Source organism: Natator depressus, chromosome 7, assembly GCF_965152275.1.
Source record: "Natator depressus isolate rNatDep1 chromosome 7, rNatDep2.hap1, whole genome shotgun sequence".
In the NCBI taxonomy this organism is placed as follows: Eukaryota; Metazoa; Chordata; order Testudines; family Cheloniidae; genus Natator; species Natator depressus.
In genome coordinates, this window is record NC_134240.1 from 53,315,181 (window position 1) to 53,334,739 (window position 19,559).

The 19,559-nt window shown below is 49.0% G+C and overlaps 1 protein-coding gene across 1 annotated transcript; it reads left to right on the plus strand.

Moving 5' to 3' along the window:
* The first annotated feature begins 1,207 nt into the window (after positions 1-1,207).
* Positions 1,208-16,430, plus strand: CHCHD1 (coiled-coil-helix-coiled-coil-helix domain containing 1). Its single transcript, XM_074958447.1, has 3 exons — positions 1,208-1,396; positions 7,864-7,982; positions 11,722-16,430. Exons 1-3 carry the CDS (start codon positions 1,264-1,266, stop codon positions 11,833-11,835), a joined length of 366 nt encoding a protein of 121 aa, XP_074814548.1. The 5' UTR covers positions 1,208-1,263; the 3' UTR covers positions 11,836-16,430.
* Positions 16,431-19,559: the final 3,129 nt, after the last annotated feature.

Below are 19,559 nucleotides of genomic sequence, written 5' to 3' on the forward strand. Positions count from 1 at the left end.
GAGCAGGAAGAGAGGGGGAGGCGGGTGAGGAGGGCAGAAGAGGAGGGTGGCAGGCCACAGCAGGGCTGCAGCGGGTGGGTGTGCAGGTAAGGGAAATGAAGGGGGCTATGGAGTGGCAGGGCTGTGGAAGATGCAGGATGCAGGTGAAGGGCATGGAAATGGGATGGGGGGGTACTCCATGAGGATGCAGGCGGGGGGCATAGAGGCAGGATGCACGTGGTGGGACATGGCAGGGAGGTGGGGGGATGCAGGTGGCAGGGCACGGCAGGGATGCAGGGGGCACGGAGGCGGGGGACACGTGGGGGGGAATGGCAGGGCTGCGGGGGACACGTGGGGGGCACGGCAGGGCTGCAGGGGGTGCAGGCGGGGGGGCACAGAGGCAGAATGCACGTGGCAGGGCTGCGGGGGGTGCAGGTGGGGGGGACAGGGAGGCAGAATGCACGTGGGGGCACGGCAGGGCTGCTGGGGGGTGCAGGCTGGGGGCACGGAGGAGGGGTGCATGTGGGGAGCACGGCAGGGCTGCGGGGGGTGCAGGCGGGGGGCAGGGAGGCAGGATGCACGTGGGGGGCACGGCAGGGCTGCGGGGGGTGCAGGCGGGGGGCAGGATGCACATGGGGTGCACGGCAGGGCTGCGGGGGGTGCAGGTGGGGGTCATGGCAGGGCTGCGGGGGGTGCAGGCGGGGGGCAGGGAGGAGGGGTGCCCGTGGGGGGCATGGCAGGGCTGCTGGGGGGTGCAGGCGGGGAGGCACGGAGGAGGGGTGCAGGTGGGGGGCACGGCAGGGCTGCGGGGGGTGCAGGCGGGGCGCAGGATGCACGTGGGGTGCACGGCAGCGCTGCAGGGGGTGCAGGCGGGGGTCACGGCAGGGCTGCAGGGGGTGCAGGCGGGGGGCAGGGAGGAGGGGTGCCCGTGGGGGGCACGGCAGGGCTGCTGGGGGGTGCAGGCGGGGAGGCACGGCAGGGCTGCAGGGGGCAGGATGCACGTGGGGTGCACGGCAGGGCTGCGGGGGGTGCAGGCGGGGGTGCACGTGGGGACACGGCAGGGCTGCGGGGGGCAAGGAGGAGGGGTGCCCGTGGGGGGACCCGCCGAGGCCAGGCAGGGGGCGCTGCGGCGCGCCGAGGCGGGGGCGGGGCTTTGCGGCCGGAGCGAGGCCCGGCTGCCCGGTGGGGGGATGGGCGCGGAGCTGGGTCTGTCGCTTCTCGCGAGTCGGAACGGGGGTCACGTGGGGCCGGGCCTCTGTCACTTTACGGCCCATCGCGAGGGCCATGGCGGCGCCCGTGTACCCGGCCTGGTTCAGGCGTTTGGCCGCCGGGCGGCAGAGGCGGGCCCCCGCCGTGCGCCCCACCCGCCCCCTAGTGCTGGCCAACCAGGTGGCGAACCGCCGCCTGCGCCTGGGGGGTGAGTGCGGGGCCGGGGACCGCGGGCCGGGCGGGGGCGCCAGGCGCTGAAAAGTGGGTCACGGTCCAAGGCGACGTAAACCTCGCTCCTCCGGGGACGGGCCCCGGGGCGGCGGCGTCACGGGCAGCCTTTCCCTGGAGACCGGGTGTCTGCCCAGGGCTTCCTGCGGGGCGTTTCTCTGGCCGGTGTCACACAGCCCCGGGGGCGGGCTCCATGCGGCGCTCACGGGGCTCGTCTTTGGCCTGGAATCAGGCTAGGCCGGGCGGGGCCGGGCGGGGCGGGGGCGCGGAGTGTTGTCTGTGAGCTGCTGCTCGCCTGCGCGCGCGCACACAACACACACACACGGGAGAGAAGCTGCTTGTTGATCCATTTACTATAACATAAGTTTTTAATGTACGGTGTCTGAAAATGTTTGGCTTTGAAGGAGTGGCTAGCATGAAAATGTGGAGAAACACCGGTTTGGGTGGTGATGCTCCCTCTTCCAGAGGCTGTTCGCTTTTAATCTTTCTGAAACCCCCTTTGGACGGAAGAGGTTGCTGCTGGTGCAGTGTAGTTGTCTCTGGGTAGAGAATACGGGGTATTTTTATGTGAAGAATTTATGTAGGGCATGATCTATGCTGGGGCTCCATAAGAATGATCTGGTATCTTATGTTCTTAAATGCTGTCATGTAAAGAGAAGCATAATATAAAGACATGGCTACACTTGCAGATGTGGAGCCCTGTGAGTTAAACCAGCCCTTGGAGACCACAGCAGGGAAAGCGCTGCAGTGTGTTCACACTTTCAGCTGCAAGCCCACTGGCATGGCCACATTTGTGGCACTTGCAGTGGCACGGGGAGCAGTTCATTGTGGGAAGCTATCCCACAGAGCACCTCTTCCCATTCTGGTGCTGTGGCTTGTGGGAAGGGGGTGGGTGGGTGGGTGTGGGGCATTCTGGGTCCTGTCCCAACGCCATGTGATGCATCGGTTCACATCCCAGCAATCCCTGTGTTTCCATCCACGTTTGGCGCCATCTTTCAACATTTTTTGTACTGCATGCTCTGTCTTCCCTTTCGGTCTGCGGGAATGGATCCCGAACTGCTGAGGAGTATGCTGATGGGTCTCACCAGCACGTCACGAATTGCAATCAAGTTACTCCTTAAGCTACAAACTGACAGTGAGGAGTCCAACGATGATGTCGACTCGCGTAACGCATTTGACATGAGATTGCTTGTGGCATTCACAGACATGTCACCACAGTGGAATGCCACTTTTGGGCTTGGGAAACAAGCACTGAGTGGTGGGATCACATTGTCATGCAAGTCTGGGATGATGAGCAGTGGCTGCAGAACTTTCGCATGAGAAAAGCCACTTTCATGGGACTGTGTGCTGAGCTTGCCCCCACCCTGTAGCGCAAGGACACGAGATTGAGAGCTGCCCTGCTGGTGGAGAAGCGGGTGGCTATTGCAATCTGGAAGCTGGGAACTCCAGACAGCTACCGATCGGTCACTAACCAGTTTGGAGTGGGAAAGTTGACCATTGGAATCGTGTTGATGTAATTTTGCAGGGCCATTAATCACATCCTGCTCAGAAGAACCATGACTCTGGGTAACGTGCATGACATTGTGGCTGGCTTTGCACAAATGGGTTTCCCTAACTCTGGAGGGGCAACAGATGGGATGCATATTCCAATTCTGGCAACAGCCCACCTAGCCTCAGAGTACCTAAATCGGAAGGGCTATTTCTCTATGGTTCTCCAGGCGCTTGTGGATCACCATGGGCATTTCATTGACATTAACGCAAGCTGGTCTGGAAAGGTGCATGACGCACACATCTTTCAGAACACAGGCATGTTCAGGAAGCTGCAAGCCAAGACTTTCTTCCCAGACTAGAAGATCGCCGTAGGGGAAGTCAAAATGCCCATTGTGTTCCTTGGAGACCCCGCTTACCCTTTAATGCCGTGGCTCATGAAAACCCTACACAGGGAGCATTGACAGCAGCAAGGAGCGGTTCAACAACAGGCTGAGTCGGTGCAGAATGACTGTGGAGTGTGCGTTTGGCCATTTGGGCATGTAGGAAAGATATCAGGAGGGCCAAATCGCACCTGGAGCTGCAGCTAGCAAGAGATGTCAAGAGTAACAAGAAGGGTTTCTTCAGGTATGTTGGCAACAAGAAGAAAGCCAAGGAAAGTGTGGGCCCCTTACTGAATGAGGGAGGCAACCTAGTGACAGAGGATGTGGAAAAAGCTAATGTACTCAATGCTTTTTTTGCCTCTGTTTTCACTAACAAGGTCAGCTCCCAGACTGCTGCGCTGGGCATCACAGAATGGGGAAGAGATGGCCAGCCCTCTGTGGAGATAGAGGTGGTTAGGGACTATTTAGAAAAGCTGGACGTGCACAAGTCCATGGGGCCGGACGAGTTACATCCGAGAGTGCTGAAGGAATTGGCGGCTGTGATTGCAGAGCCCTTGGCCATTATCTTTGAAAACTCGTGGCGAACGGGGGAAGTCCCGGATGACTGGAAAAAGGCTAATGTAGTGCCAATCTTTAAAAAAGGGAAGAAGGAGGATCCTGGGAACTACAGGCCAGTCAGCCTCACCTCAGTCCCTGGAAAAATCATGGAGCAGGTCCTCAAAGAATCAATCCTGAAGCACTTACATGAGAGGAAAGTGATCAGGAACAGTCAGCATGGATTCACCAAGGGAAGGTCATGCCTGACTAATCTAATCGCCTTTTATGATGAGATTACTGGTTCTGTGGATGAAGGGAAAGCAGTGGATGTATTGTTTCTTGACTTTAGCAAAGCTTTTGACACGGTCTCCCACAGTATTCTTGTCAGCAAGTTAAGGAAGTATGGGCTAGATGAATGCACTATAAGGTGGGTAGAAAGCTGGCTAGATTGTCGGGCTCAACGGGTAGTGATCAACGGCTCCATGTCTAGTTGGCAGCCGGTGTCAAGTGGAGTGCCCCAGGGGTCGGTCCTGGGGCCGGTTTTGTTCAATATCTTCATAAATGATCTGGAGGATGGTGTGGATTGCACTCTCAGCAAATTTGCAGATGATACTAAACTGGGAGGAGTGGTAGATACGCTGGAGGGGAGGGATAGGATACAGAAGGTCCTAGACAAATTGGAGGATTGGGCCAAAAGAAATCTGATGAGGTTCAATAAGGATAAGTGCAGGGTCCTGCACTTAGGATGGAAGAATCCAATGCACCGCTACAGACTAGGGACCGAATGGCTAGGCAGCAGTTCTGCGGAAAAGGACCTAGGGGTGACAGTGGACGAGAAGCTGGATATGAGTCAACAGTGTGCCCTTGTTGCCAAGAAGGCCAATGGCATTTTGGGATGTATAAGTAGGGGCATAGCGAGCAGATCGAGGGATGTGATCGTTCCCCTCTATTCGACACTGGTGAGGCCTCATCTGGAGTACTGTGTCCAGTTTTGGGCCCCACAGTACAAGAAGGATGTGGATAAATTGGAGAGAGTCCAGCAAAGGGCAACAAAAATGATTAGGGGTCTAGAGCACACGACTTATGAAGAGAGGCTGAGGGAGCTGGGATTGTTTAGTCTGCAGAAGAGAAGAATGAGGGGGGATTTGATAGCTGCTTTCAACTACCTGAAAGGGGGTTCCAAAGAGGATGGCTCTAGACTGTTCTCAATGGTAGCAGATGACAGAACGAGGAGTAATGGTCTCAAGTTGCAATGGGGGAGGTTTAGATTGGATATTAGGAAAAACTTTTTCACTAAGAGGGTGGTGAAACACTGGAATGCGTTACCTAGGGAGGTGGTAGAATCTCCTTCCTTAGAGGTTTTTAAGGTCAGGCTTGACAAAGCCCTGGCTGGGATGATTTAACTGGGAATTGGTCCTGCTTCGAGCAGGGGGTTGGACTAGATGACCTTCTGGGGTCCCTTCCAACCCTGATATTCTATGATTCTGTGATTTAAAGGGCCACTGGCGTTGTCTGTATGGGAAGCTGGACCTGGCCAATGACAACATTCCCACGGTTATATCTGCGTGTTGTACCCTCCATAACACTTGTGAAGGGAAGGGCATGGACCTTGGAGGCTCAACACCTGGAGGCTGAATTTGAACAGCCAGAGAGCAGGGCTACTAGAGGGGCCCAGGGAGGGGCTGCAAGGATTAGGGATGCCTTGAGGGAGTAATTTGAGGCTGAAAGCCACCACTAATGTTTGGTGCCTAGCACGGGAGTGAAGTGCAGTGGTTCCAATGTTAGTAGGAATCTGTATTTGCTACATATGATGCACTGACTTGCAGTGCCTATTGCTTTCCTGGGCTATGGTATCTTTTACTTAATGCAATAATAAGAAATGTTTCAATAAATGAAATTTTTGCCTTTGAAAAGAAACACAACTGCTTGGGAAACAGAAAGGGCATGACACATCTGTGCTGTGTGGGATGAGAGAAGGGGATGGGGTGAGGAACGGGACAGTCATAGACGTGCGTATGTCCTGTTATCATACTCAGTCTTCCTGTCTGGAGTGCCATGCAATGAGTGCTGCACTTCAGGCTGGATAAAATGCATGGTGATGGGGGTTGAGTGCAGTGGGTAAGGGTCATAGTTTGCAGGGCTGGATGGTGAAACTACAGGTATTGGAGGCACCTGGTGGTGATAAGAACCTGGATGTTGGGGAAAGTGGGTTGGCGGTGACAAGGGGGCACAAGGGAAAGAGTTTTGGGACAAGGGCTGCAATGGGAGGCGGGCGCAGAAGTGCTCCGCCTGCATTGCTACAAGCACCTGTATCAAGTCCACTTGGCACTCCATGGTGCTTAGCAGCCGCTCTGTGCTTTGCTGCCGGCGATCCGCATTCTGCTGGCAGACCCTCATTTCACTCTCCCGCCACTCCTGCACTTTTTGATTTTCATTAAGGGACTGCTGCATTACTTCATGCAGCATGTCCTCTTTGCTTCTTCGTGGACACTTCCTGATTCTTTGGAGTCTTTCGGCCGTTGATAAGGACGGCTGGGATCTCAAGGTTGCATCTGTAAAGCCAAAATGCAACATTTAACAGAGGCAGCATTGTTCACACCAGACAGAGCAATGATTCGGCCGTACTTAAAGACAAGTACAGTGTACACAATAGTAGAAGTTGCCCATACCAAAGCAAGCGCACATTACCCACAGGAGCCCTAAAATGGTGAGTAAGCACAGGGACAAGGGAGACTTATGGTTTCACGGCCGTACTGTCCTCTCGGTTCTGTGCCTTTGGGAGAGCCAACAGCTGCAGGTGGCCCCTATACTGAACACTGTCCCCGTATTTTCCACAGAATGAGTTCGTCCTGGAAGATATCTCGCTGCTGAGGGTGACCTGGGAAGCAAGGGAGGGTCTTTTACTACAATGCGGCTTCCGCCGTGGCCCATATGCACCTTGCCTGTGTGCAGCAATGGTTCCCCCGCCCCTCACGGCACAGTGGCGCAGACATGTTAGCCTTACTGGGACAAGGAGCACAGTAGCTCTGCCAAGGAACCTGCTCAAGTGGATTGTCCAGCTTCTGCATGAGACCTTTGAAGAGATCACTGAGACCGATTACCGCGATGTGAGAGAGCACATCAACGCTCTATTCCACATCTAATCCTACATGCAGCCCTAACCCTCCTCGGCCCAAGAGCCTGCACCAAACAACTTCCCGCCCAAAATAAAAGCTGCTTACCCGGCACCTCCTCTGGTGTGTGTTCTTCCCCAAGCATCGTCCGCTGCGACTGACTACCTTCCTCCTGGCTTGAAAACCGCTCCCGGCTGCATGCATCTAGGAATGACGGGCTGTCCTCCTCCTGCTCAGCACCCTCGCTCCCGCTTTCCTCCTCCTGCCTTGTTGAACTGGGCTCTGAAGTGTCCATTGTGGTCTTTGGAGTGGAGGTGGGGTGTCGTCTCCCCTCCTGCCCCCCAACCCCAAGTATTGCGTTCAGCTCTTTGTAGAAATGGCAGGTCGAAGGGGAAGCACCGGAGCAGCAGTTTGCCTCAGAGGGAGCAAATTCCACACTTGGATCATTAAATACCCTAAGGTGCTCACTCAGTGTTTATAAAATATGTATAAGAAAAGTGTCTTTGAAACTTGGTAAGAACCCCCTTTTGGATAGATAGCAAAAGGCCAAACTGTTACTTCCTCAAATCATGGCCCTAATTTCAGGCAGCTTCTGGGGTATCCTGAAATGTGATGTGTGTTTGTAAATTATGTTATGCACAAAACACTATGTAAATGCTAGACATCATTAAGACTGATTGGATATCTGATAACTGCAATGGCTCAGATCTTTGGACTGAAAGGGTGCATAGCATCTTGCTGTGAGCAAAGTGATGCTGAGATTTCTTCTCTCCTGTGTTTTTTTTGTTTTGTTTTGTTTTGCTCTTCCCCTCTCTCCACCTACTTGTTTTATCCCTCTCTCCTGAGAGTTATGCAACACAGAGGCTGTTAATGTGAAATATTCCTGAGTAACTGAGATTTTTTACTGCAGTATCTCTTCCTTCCAGAGGCAACGTGTACGACAGAGATGTCATTACTGATGGCTTGCTGGAAGCAGAATGAGTTCAGCGATGCAGCTTGTGCCAAGGAGATCCAGACATTCTATGACTGTGTGGCAAAGACAGATGTAATTAAAGCCTCTTTGGTCATCTTAAATTAGTAGCAGGGAGGGAGGAAGCCCTCAGTTATTCTTTTAGTAGTGCCAAGGACACTCACTATGCAATTTAATTTGTATTGTACTGATCTGGGGGAGGGAGATGATCCACGTTAGATCAGACACACATTGCTTCTTGTAGTGTCGGAGAGCATTTGGATGTGAGTAGTTACATGTTTACCAACCTCTGATCAGTACAGCAGGTGCACTTTCAAACTAAACAGAGGTTGAGTAAAATATAAAATGGGGGGTTGATGTCAGTTATAGTCTGATAATTATGGACTCTGCTGTGGTGGAGATGCAGAAAACATTATTCCCCTCTACACCAAAAGAGTTTTGAATGGGGGGTGTAAACCTCTTGGTGCAAGTAGATCAAGTGATGTACAGTAATCTGTGCTATTAGTTCTGGGCTTGCCATTAGCCCTAATAAAGTGAGCTGCAGACTGATTAATCTGCTTTTTAAACTTGTGCGTTAATGTTGGTTCCTAAAGTTGGGTGAATGTCTGTGCAAGGCAGGGGCCAGATTGAGAAGGGGAGTGGGACTGGACTCCAAGCTCTTCCCATGAATCCCAGAATAGCTGGATTTTTCTGCTTGACTGTCTTCATAGTAAACAACCCACTGGGATGCATAAGGCAGTTATGTCTATTAAAACCATTATGCCCAAATTGTCTTCAGATTCAGATAAACTATGGTGGAAGGTTTATTATGTTTAGAAATTTTATTTTAAAAAAAGGTTAGATACTTCAGAAATACCGAGGAGTCCGGTGGCACCTTAAAGATTAACAGATTTATTTGGGCATCAGATTTTGTGGGTAAAAAAACCCCACTTCTTCAGATTCAAGCTTATGCCCAAATAAATCTGTTAGTCTTTAAGGTGCCACCGGACGCCTCGTTGTTTTTGTGGATACAGACTGATACGGCTACCCCTCTGATACTTCAGAAATACCAGAGCTGATAGACAACTGGTGTTCGTACAGCGTACCAGACAGTACCTGCTCAGTCTGACCCTGGGCTTCAGAAACATTCACTTACATGTTTAGTGGTGGGATAGGTGGTCTTAATCTGTCACTGGAGAGCAATGGAAATCCAAACCTTCTGGTATTGAAAATGGTAATGAAAATTCAGAAGTCTTATAGAGCCATCCTTGTGATCATGGGGAACAAGCCAAAAAGTACTTCGCAGGATGAAGACCCCATGGAGGTGAAAACAGAGACATTTGGAGAAAGAGGAGGATCCAAAAGTAGTAAAGCAAAGCATAGACACAGTAAGACTGTGTTCCTACTTAAAGGAACACATTAATACTGACTAGATTTCAAATTTAAAAAACCCTCCTAAAAATAGTTTCATGTACTACATTTGCCTTTGTCATTCTACTCTACTGTGTGAAAGACTTGCATAAACAGGAAACTGACTAGATATGAAGCATTGTCAAATTACAAAGTAAACAAATTGCAAAAATAAAGAACAGTATTTTTAACTCCACACTGGTACTGTTTCAGTAAACCTAGAAGTTACTTATAACAGTAGTAAACTAAAAAACTGAAAGATGTTTGGGGGTTTTTTAAGTTGACAGTGTCCTTTAACTTCATAATCTCAAATGAGAGAGGAGGTGGGTGAGGTAATCTTTTATTTGACCAACTTCTATTCGGGGGAGAGAAGCTTTCAAGCCACACAGAGCTCTTCTTCAGGTGTGGAAAAAGTACTCTGTGTCACAGCTAAATGCAAGATGGAGAAGATTGTTTAGCATAAGTAATTAGCACATATTCTGAGGAACCATTCAAGGTAGACAGGTTTCAGAGTGGTAGCCGTGTTAGTCTGTATCAGCAAAAAGAACAGGAGTACTTGTGGCACTTTAGAGACTAACCAGTTTATTTGAGCATAAGCTTTTGTGGGCTAAAGCCCACTTCATCGGATGCATGCAGTGGAAAATACAGTAGGAAGACACACACACACACACACACACACACACACACACACACACACACACACACACACACACACACACACACACACACACACACACACACACACACACACACACACACACACACACACACACACACACACACACCATGAAAAAATGGGGCCATACCAACTCTAACGAGAGTAATCGATTAAGGTGGGCTATTATCAGCAGGAGGAAAAGAACCCAAAACTTTTGTAGTGATAATCAGGATGGCCCATTTTTCACTACAAAAGTTTTTTTTTTCTCCTGCTGATTAATCGATTAAGGTGGGCTGTTATCAGCAGGAGAGAAAAAAAAAACTTTTGTAGTGAAAAATGGGCCATCCTGATTATCACTACAAAAGTTTTGGGTTCTTTTCCTCCTGCTGATAATAGCCCACCTTAATCGATTACTCTCGTTAGAGTTGGTATGGCAACCCCCATTTTTTCATGGTGTGTGTGTGTGTGTGTGTGTGTGTGTGTGTGTGTGTGTGTGTCTTCCTACTGTATTTTCCACTGCATGCATCCGATGAAGTGGGCTTTAGCACACGAAAGCTTATGCTCAAATAAATTGGTTAGTCTCTAAAGTGCCACAAGTACTTCTCATCCTTTTTGCATTCAAGGTAGAGTGGCCCATTAACACCTCTGCAGTCACAGGATTAAAAGGGGGGTTAGTGGGTTACAGATTGTTGTAAACCAGCATTTCTCAAACTGGGGTCCACAAGGATACTCCAGGGGGTCCTCAGGCCCCCGCTGTTTAACTGTTCCCCTGCCCCCCCCAACTTCTCCCCCTCCCTCCCACTGCCTCCTGCACACTGTTCCCTGGTGTGCAGGAGGTGCTGGAAAGGAGGGAGGAGTGGGGAGGGGGCAGAAAGAGGTGGGGTAGGGCCTTTGGGGGAAGGGGTGGAGTGGGGGCAGAGTCCGGGGCTGAGCTGGGGCTTTGGGGGTCCCTGAAAATTTTTTGATCAAAATAGGCATCCTCGGGTTACTAAAGTTTGAGAACTGCTGTTGTAAACCATAAATCCAGTGTGTCTCTTCAATCTATGACTTTTAGTGTCTAGCAATTATGAATTTAAGCTCCCAGGCTCGTCTTTTGAAAGTGTTGTGCAGGTTTCCTTTTGAGGGTGAGGACTCACTGGTCAGATATAGAGTGATTGCTTTATGGAAGGTGTTCACTCACAGGTGATGGGGTGCTTTTGTCTTTTATCATTTTCCTGTGTGACTTCATTCGAGAGTGTAGTGATTGTCTGTCTGGTTTCACCCACATAGGTCTTATTTGGGGCATTTAGTGCACTGGATGAGGTACACCACATGTTGTGTTTGGCATGTGTAGGATCCATGGATCTTGAAAGGTGCATGTGGGGGGTGTTGATCATTGAATCAACCTTGAATGGTCCCTTAGATTATATGCTAACTATTTACACTAAACAAACTGTTCCATCTTGCATTTAGCTGTGATGCTCAGAGTACTTTTCCCCACACCTGAAAAACAGTTCTGTGGAAGTTTGGTCCAATAAAAGCTATTACCTCACCCACCTTGTCTCTCTAATATCCTGGGACCAACACAACTTCAGCTATGCTGCATTTCAAATAGGCAGTAGTCACTGGCTTCTGAAAGCAATCCTTAGGATTATCCAGGCAATTGGTACCATAACTCTCAGTGGGTGGATGGTATGCTTTTGAAATGACTGTATCATTAGAAGTATTGCTGGGGTATGTGCATGAATCACTTCAGCAAATAAAAGAGGTTAATTCTTTGTGTTTCAGGTGGAGCACAAGAAAAGACTTAAACAGGAGGCCCTGGGCCAGATGGGAAACTTATCTCCAAAGACAGTGAACAAACTACTGAGAAGGTTCCCTAATATCACAGATGATTTTTAAAGGAAGACTTGCTTTTCCCAAGTAACTGGAGACCAGTAGCTGAAGCTGGTGTCATCTTTGGAGAAGAAGTTAAAAGTAGTGATGGTGGCTGTCAGCATTCCTCAGGGGTTCTTGACTTGAACATTTCTTTGGGGTGGGGTCACTTTCTTCATTAGCTGAGATTGTTCTATGGGGTCGCAGGGTCTTGTGATAACAGGATGGATGTTTGCTAAGTGTTACTCAGTCAGCCATAATGTGGTCTTGAGTTTTGCTTCGTTGTGAAATAAAGCCTTATAAGGAATGAAATAAATTGTTTTCACAACTAGGATGTGAACAGTGCTTGTGTGTGTTAACACATGCAGACTCTACAGCAAGCCTCCTGCCTGACTTGAGTTGCTGGTTCGTGACCCAAAATTGAGTTAACTTACAATTGATTATAATGGTAAAGGTGTGCTTCACCAGATGTGTATTAATCTTTCTTCTCTTAGTCCTTGACATTTTTGGACCTTCCATTAATCTATGAAGAACGACCAAGAAAGGTAGAAATTCAGGACTAACTCCCAGAGTAGCATCCTTTTTACCACAGAATACATTGGTGGGGGAGATATCAAATGTGACGTCCTCCGAAGTACTTCTAGTTTAGACCACCTGCTTTTCGGGGGGGACGGACGGGACGGACAAAGAGTTTGCCATGCTCTGTTCTCCTTAGCTGTACTATGGTAACATCACACAAGAAGACCCACTACCTGGCCTGGATAGCTTATTATAGTTGACATAACTTATGTCACTCAGGGGTGTGAGTAAACCACCCCCCTGATAACATAAGTTACACCGACATAAGTGCTCATATGCACAGTGCTGTGGCGGCAGGAGAGCTTCTCCCACAGACATAGCTTCTGCCGCTCACAGAGGTGGGGTTTTTTTATGCCGATGAGAGAGCGCTCTCCCATCAACATAGAGCGTCTTCACCAGACGCGCTGCAGTCACGCAGTTGTGTCGGTACAACTGGGTCGCTGCAGCGCTGTATGTATAGACATGGCCTTAGTGGACAATAGAAAGAGGGAGGGGGGCATGGCATGGCATGGGTGTAACAGTAATAAGATAATGTTACCTGGATTCATTTCTGTTACTTGTATTACAGTAGTGCCTAGAGGCCCCAACCAAGATCGGATCCCTGTTGTGCTATACAGTTTACTTACAGACAGTTCCTGCCCCAATCAGCTTACACTCTACGTGGACAGGACAAAACAAGTGGTGGGAGAGGAAGCAAGAACAGAATGGCAAAGTGACTTATCAAAGATGACACAACACGGGAAAGTGAGGAATTGAAAAAGGTCCCCAATTCCCAGTCTGGTGCCCTATCCACAGGAGAATTTTTGTTCAATTTGATAGTTCCAAATTATCTGTGGTTTTCTTTAACTATAAGTTCATGAGCATTGGTTACATTGGATTGTCCCACAACCTAGCCAATATAAGATGGCAGACGTTTCTTGGTGGCATCATGGGTCTTGAAGAGGAACCTGAAAGAGGATGATGTCCCTACCTGTTGGTCCAGGGAGGAAGTTCTGCATGTAAGGGCCTGGATTTTGTGGTGCATTCTGCATTTCAGGGTTGGTCTCCTTGGCCCACAGCACTGCCAAGCCAGATGATGATCTGTGGATGAGAGACTTGCCAAATACCCTTTGGTTAAATAGAATATGCACTAAGCTGGGAGCAAGGAGGCTGTGAATTCTAAGATCACCTCTCCCACTGACTGCTCTGTCTATTCTGTACTTTAAAACCTTTAGCATTGAGCATAGCCTCATGCCCCTTACTCAGGTGGAGAGACAAGTATCTTGTTCTATATGTATCTGATATGAACATCAACAAATAGTCTCGTATTATAGGATAGGGAGAAAAAGAGGGAACTATCCATTTTTTTTTCTTCAACCTTCATCTCAAATAATTCATTGGAGTCCCTTTAACTGTATGTTCCATGCTAACTAATCCCCGGTTTTACAGTCGCATTAGTAAATTATGCAGTGCTTCTCACTGATTTAGTTGCCTTCTCTGATCATTTAAATCTCTGCTATATCTTTACCATAGCTATAGTATGCCATACTTGGGTCTTACAGTTGCTAAAGCACTGAATGTGCTCTGTTGTTTTTTTTCTTTTCCATTAATGCACTTAGGCATTACAATACTTGTTTGTTTAAAAACTACTTTGACAGTTCACTTGACTCTGGATTTCATGCTGTGATCATTAAGTGTGGATGCTGACTGTGTCCTGGGCAGTTATAGCTGCTATGATCACTCTCTGTCTGACTATTACACTTGTAATTAAGCAGAGAGTCTGGGGTGTTGAGACATTTACTCGCTCACTAACAGAAACAGTCCCTGGGATGCTTACTCTGTGCAACTGTGCAGAGGATAATTATCTCCTCTTAATGAGTTCTGTGGGAGCACTGCTGGATGATGTACATGGTGATATTGCTGGATCTTGGAAGCTGGATGTACCTGTTAGATCCTGCTGCTCCATTTAGCACCACAGCCTTTCTCAAGAGTGCTGTACCTTCATAATAGCGAAGTGGGGAAAGTGTTAATTAAATGAAAGTTTACCTAGCTGTTTTTCCCTCTCTAAGTAGGATTTATAGGATTTAAGCAAACCTGTTAGAATTCCTTGATCTTATTCTCCCTGTTTCTTCCACTCACCTTACAGCCTGGCTATCACCAGCTCTGGGCATGATTGCACTCTTAAATCCCTCTCTTATCATTTTATCATATAAGTGTGGAGGAGACAATATTCTCTCTTTACTTCCATGAACACAAACGGTGCTCTCCTAGGAGGCAGGAAATCATTCAGAATTCCTGAGGCATACACAGATGTGAAGGCATGGAATAACTTTCTTCTTGCACCCATTCTACCTTTGATTGGTGTGAGTAATATCAAAAAAGGAGAAAAACAAATGGCCTATGGTAATGCCTGTGTCTTTGTAGGCTCACTGACTTCTGGGCACAGTGCCAACATGGTCTGGATTGATCTAGTGTGGATTTGCTAAATAATGGGTGTGATTATTCAGTTTTGTTTTAATACCTTCGCTCTCCAACCTCTCTCTTGGGGGAAGGGATATCCTTTGACATCCCCACATCACATTCATGTCACTAGAGTCTTAGAAGGAAGAGAGTAACTTGACCCTTTGGCTGCTAAACAGTCTCTTCTCTCCCTGCCGTCCACCCACCCAAACAACAGTCACAGGGAAATCCACTGCACTACAGTTATGGTTCAGGCAGCAAAGCTGATCTGGATTAACTGGCTCCATTAGTTACAAGCACGTAGATGAGGAGGTGGCGGGGGCGTGTACTGTTCCTGTGTTAGGGTGTGTGATCTCCACATTACTGAGGAAGTAAAAGATTGCCTCTCCTGAAGGATACGAAGTCAGTGTCACTTCCTGATCTTTAAAAAAATGCTGTTCTCTGTGCTGAGCTCACAAGGATGAGGGACTAAGACTATGTCTACACTACCCAGCTTTTGTTGCTACAGCTGTGCTGCTAAAAGTCATGCAGTGTAGCCACTGTTTGTCTGTTCTCCTGCTGACATAAAACTTGCACCCCCAACGAGTGGAGTTTGCATTGTCAGCAGGAGAGTGCTCCTGACAACAATGCACTATTCACACTGGCACTTGTCGTGGCAAAACTTGTCTTTTTAGGGTGGGAGTGGGGGTGGGAGGACGCCTCTGAAAGACAAAAGTTTTGTCATTCAATTGCCAGCGTAGACATAGCCTAAGGCCCAAGGCTTGCTGCAGTGAATTCAGGAGTCTTGCCATTGACTTCCATGTGAGCAGGATTTGACCCTACAGCAGCAGCAGAAAGCAATTCCACCTTCCTGCTTCTTGACAAAGGGAGATTGGGATTGTGACACAAATTCCCATGTTCTTCAGAGAAATATTGTTATAGTATGATTATGGCATATCTAAGATGTATTTTATGCAAGATGGGTCGTGTGAGATATCATTGGAAAGGTTATGATTTACTGAATATGATTATCATATTTGTATGCATGAATCATTTTGGTATCTGAACTTAGGAATATTGTTGATGCACCTGTTACAAATGTGTTTACACCTGGTGAACGCCCACTGGACAGAATACAATCAGTCTAGATTGCTGGCTGGAAAGGGCCATCAGGAAAAACAATAGGTCTTTGAAGATGCTAATCTCCCACCTTCCTGGAAAGCCTTCCTGTGTACGCTGTAAATAGACTTTGAGTTATGGCTGCAGGGCCATGTGATCATATCATCTGATATTGGACTCCATGATAAAATTAGTACTTTTCCACTGTCCGGGGGTGGGGGGTGGGAATCACACTGGAAGACAAAGGATTCCTTTTGCCATATGTAAAACCTATTTAAGGCCAGGGAGTGACATAATCGTGGTTCCTTCTTCACCGTCTGCCTGCCCAAGATGACTGCTGTAAACATCTAAGACTGAACTGGGGAAGAAAGGATTGAACCTAGGCTGGAGGGTGTTTTGTCTGTGAAAGAAATACCTGGAGTTTTAAGCTGCAAGCAAGAGCAGCTTGCCTTCAGGAATCTCTGCAATCTGCCTAAAACAACATTTAGGGTGAGAATTTGCTAGTTACAACCATTTCTTTAGTATATTAAGCTTAACTGGTGTGTTTGTTTCATTTGCTAGATAATCTGCTTTGATCTGTTTGCTATCCCTTATAATCACTTAAAATCTATCTTTTGTAGTTAATAAACTTGTTTTTGTTTTCTCTAAAACCAGTTTGTGGAATTCATAACGGGGAGGGGGGGGCAAAAAGCTGTGCATATCTTCCTCCACGTTGAGGAAGGGGATGGATTTCAATGAGCTTATGCTGCATAGTTCTCTGTGCCTCAGAAGATGATACAATTTTGGGTTTACACCCCAGAGGGGGTGTGCACTTGAGTGCTGGGCAATTCCTTCACTGAGCTTTCTCATGCAGACCTGATCTCTGCATCTGTGTGAAACTGCAGCTGGGTGTGTTCCTACCTGTTTGTGTGCTGGTAAAGCCTAAGGGCTTGTCTGATTTGTCTCAGCAATACAATATGAAGGGAGCCCAGGCTGGTGGGACAAGCGGGCTCAGTGGTACCCCAATTCCAAGTGGCACCCCAGGGGAAACCCATCACAAGGATGTTGCACCTCTTAAGGGGAAGACCTTAATCCTGAGCTGTGCTCATTCATTGCCCACAAATAGGTCAAAGGGAAGGATAACTCTGTCTCTGTGGTGGCAGAGCCATGTGCGGTGTGGAGGCAGTTGAGAAATGCTATGGTTACAGCTTGCCACTACTATGGAGGAGACAAGGATCAACTCCTCAGGCCAATAGCACTGCAGGGGAAGGGAAAGCTTTTCCTTGCTCAGAGGGGTCAGTGCAGATCACATAGGAGCAGCATGGGTAGGTTGACTTCGGGGGGGATTCTGATCTGCTGGCTATGGCTGAAAGAGGTTTGTCCCACAAAGGGACCAAGGGATGTGCTTTAATCAAAGAGGAGGGAGGGAATTTCTCTACAGATACACACTGGACTGAGGTGATTTGCAGCTAGTTAGGTCTTGTATACACAGGAAAGTTATAAAGTAAGGTGAGGACTTTAACTGGTAGAGCCCCCTCTCCCGCCAGGTGGACACTTATTTTAGTATAAAAGGGCCCTTTTCAGTTTAGTTTGTCATTTTGGAAGCAGTTTAAACCAAGCTGAAAAAGCCACTCTTATTCTGGAATAAAGGTGTCCACAGGGGAAGTAATACTGAAATACTATAAAAAGAAAAGGAGTACTTGTGGCACCTTAGAGACTAGCAAATTTATTTGAGCATAAGCTATCATGAGCTACAGCTCACTTCATCGGATGCATTCAGGGGAAAAGTTATAAAGTAAGGTGAGGGCTGAATATTCCCCCTCTGCACCCCAACCCACTGCCTCAACCCACAGGCCCCTCCTGCACTCCTGAATATATTCCACTGAATGCATCCGATGAAGTGAGCTGGAGCTCATGAAAGCTTATGCTCAAATAAATTTGTTAGTCTCTAAGGTGCCACTAGTACTCCTTTTCTTTTTGCGAATACAGACTAACACGGCTGCTTCTCTGAAACCTGAAATACTGTAGTGGTTTAATGATACCATTGTAATTACATGGAATAACTGGTAGCACTTTCCTGTATGAACAAGCCCTGATCTCACTTAGACAGCAGCAGAGTACGAAATGGTGTGTGCTGGTGGGGAGGGAAAGGGCAGACTGGCCATTGGAACCCTTTGGGTTTTGCCCAAGTCAGTTTTACTTGCTACCACATTTGTTTCCTTGATGCAGCTGCCAAACTGAAATAGTGTCAGGTCTCAACAAGAGTGAAATTATAGCCCGGATAACAGCCCATTGCAGAGGGGCACATGTTGCAAGTTCAAGTGTCTCATTGTGTGAGTGTGAGCTGTTATTTCTCCAGAGACCGAGTATGGAAGTTGATGGACTGCTGATTGCTTTTAGCATGCCCTGCGTTCCTGTTTGAGGGTGAGGCACTTTGAACTACCTCAGAAACTGTCTTGAGTGGAAGAAAGCAGCAGCCACTAGCTAGTGTGCTAGTGGCCCAAAACAAGGGCTCTTGCTGCAGATCATCAACCACAATAATTTCCATCGGAAGGCAGGATTGAATAGAGGTGGTCCTTTCCAGGCCCTCAGCTGCTGTAACAGATGAGCTGTCTGGCTGTCTCCAGCTGTTGCTCTGCCTTTTCCTCAGAGAGAAGGACTTAGTCTGAAGGTTGTCTAACAATAAACACGTTTAAGGGAGACCCAGATCAAAATATTCGCTGTCACCTAACAATGAGCATTGATAAACTTTCCCCGGTTGATCTTGTGGTGTGGAGGATTTTCAAAGCCTGAACTTTCAGTCATTGTCACTGCGTTGCCATTTTACTCTCTCAGTTTGAGCCACTCCTCCCCTCAGCTTGCATTAGGACAAGCAGCCCTAGAACTCTGAAATCCATGGGCACTGGGTATTATAGGCTGGGGAGGCTGAACTTCCCCAACCAGTCTGGTGTGGCCTCACCCACACCCTACCCCCAGACCCCCTCTTCCGTGGCCCAGGCTGGCTGGGGCTGGGGCGGCACCACCTGCCCCGTGCTCCGAGGCTGGAGGCTCTGCAGCCGCGTTGCCCGGCTCAGGTTGCCAGGCATCCGGTTTTCGACTGGAATGCCCAGTTGAAAAGGGATCCTGGTGGTTCCGGTCAGCACTGCCGACCGGGCCATTAAAAGTCCAGTCAGCAGTGCTGCGGGTCTAAGTCACGCTAGTCCCTACCTGTCCTGGCACTGCGCTGCACCCCTGAAGTGGCCAGCAGGTCCGGCTCCTAGGTGAGGGGGCCATGGGGCTCCACACACTCCACACACCATCCCAAACACTGGCTCCAGATTCCCATTGGCTGGGAACCACAGCCAATGGGACCTGGGAGGGGAGTGCCTGCGGGTGAGAGCAGCGCGCGGAGCCTCCTGCCCCGCTGCCTAGGAGCCGGACCTACTGGCCATTTCCAGGGCGCAGCACGGAGCCAGGACAGTCAGGGAGCCTGCCTTAGCCCCACTGTGCCACTGACCAGGAGCCGCCCAAGGTAAGCCCACACCCTAACCCCGAGCCCCATCCTCCTCCCCAGCCCTGAGCCCCCCCAAACCTGAAGCCCCCTCTTGCACCCCAAACTCCTCATCCCTGGCCCCACCCCAGAGCCTGTACCCCCAGCCAGAGCCCTCACTCCCTCT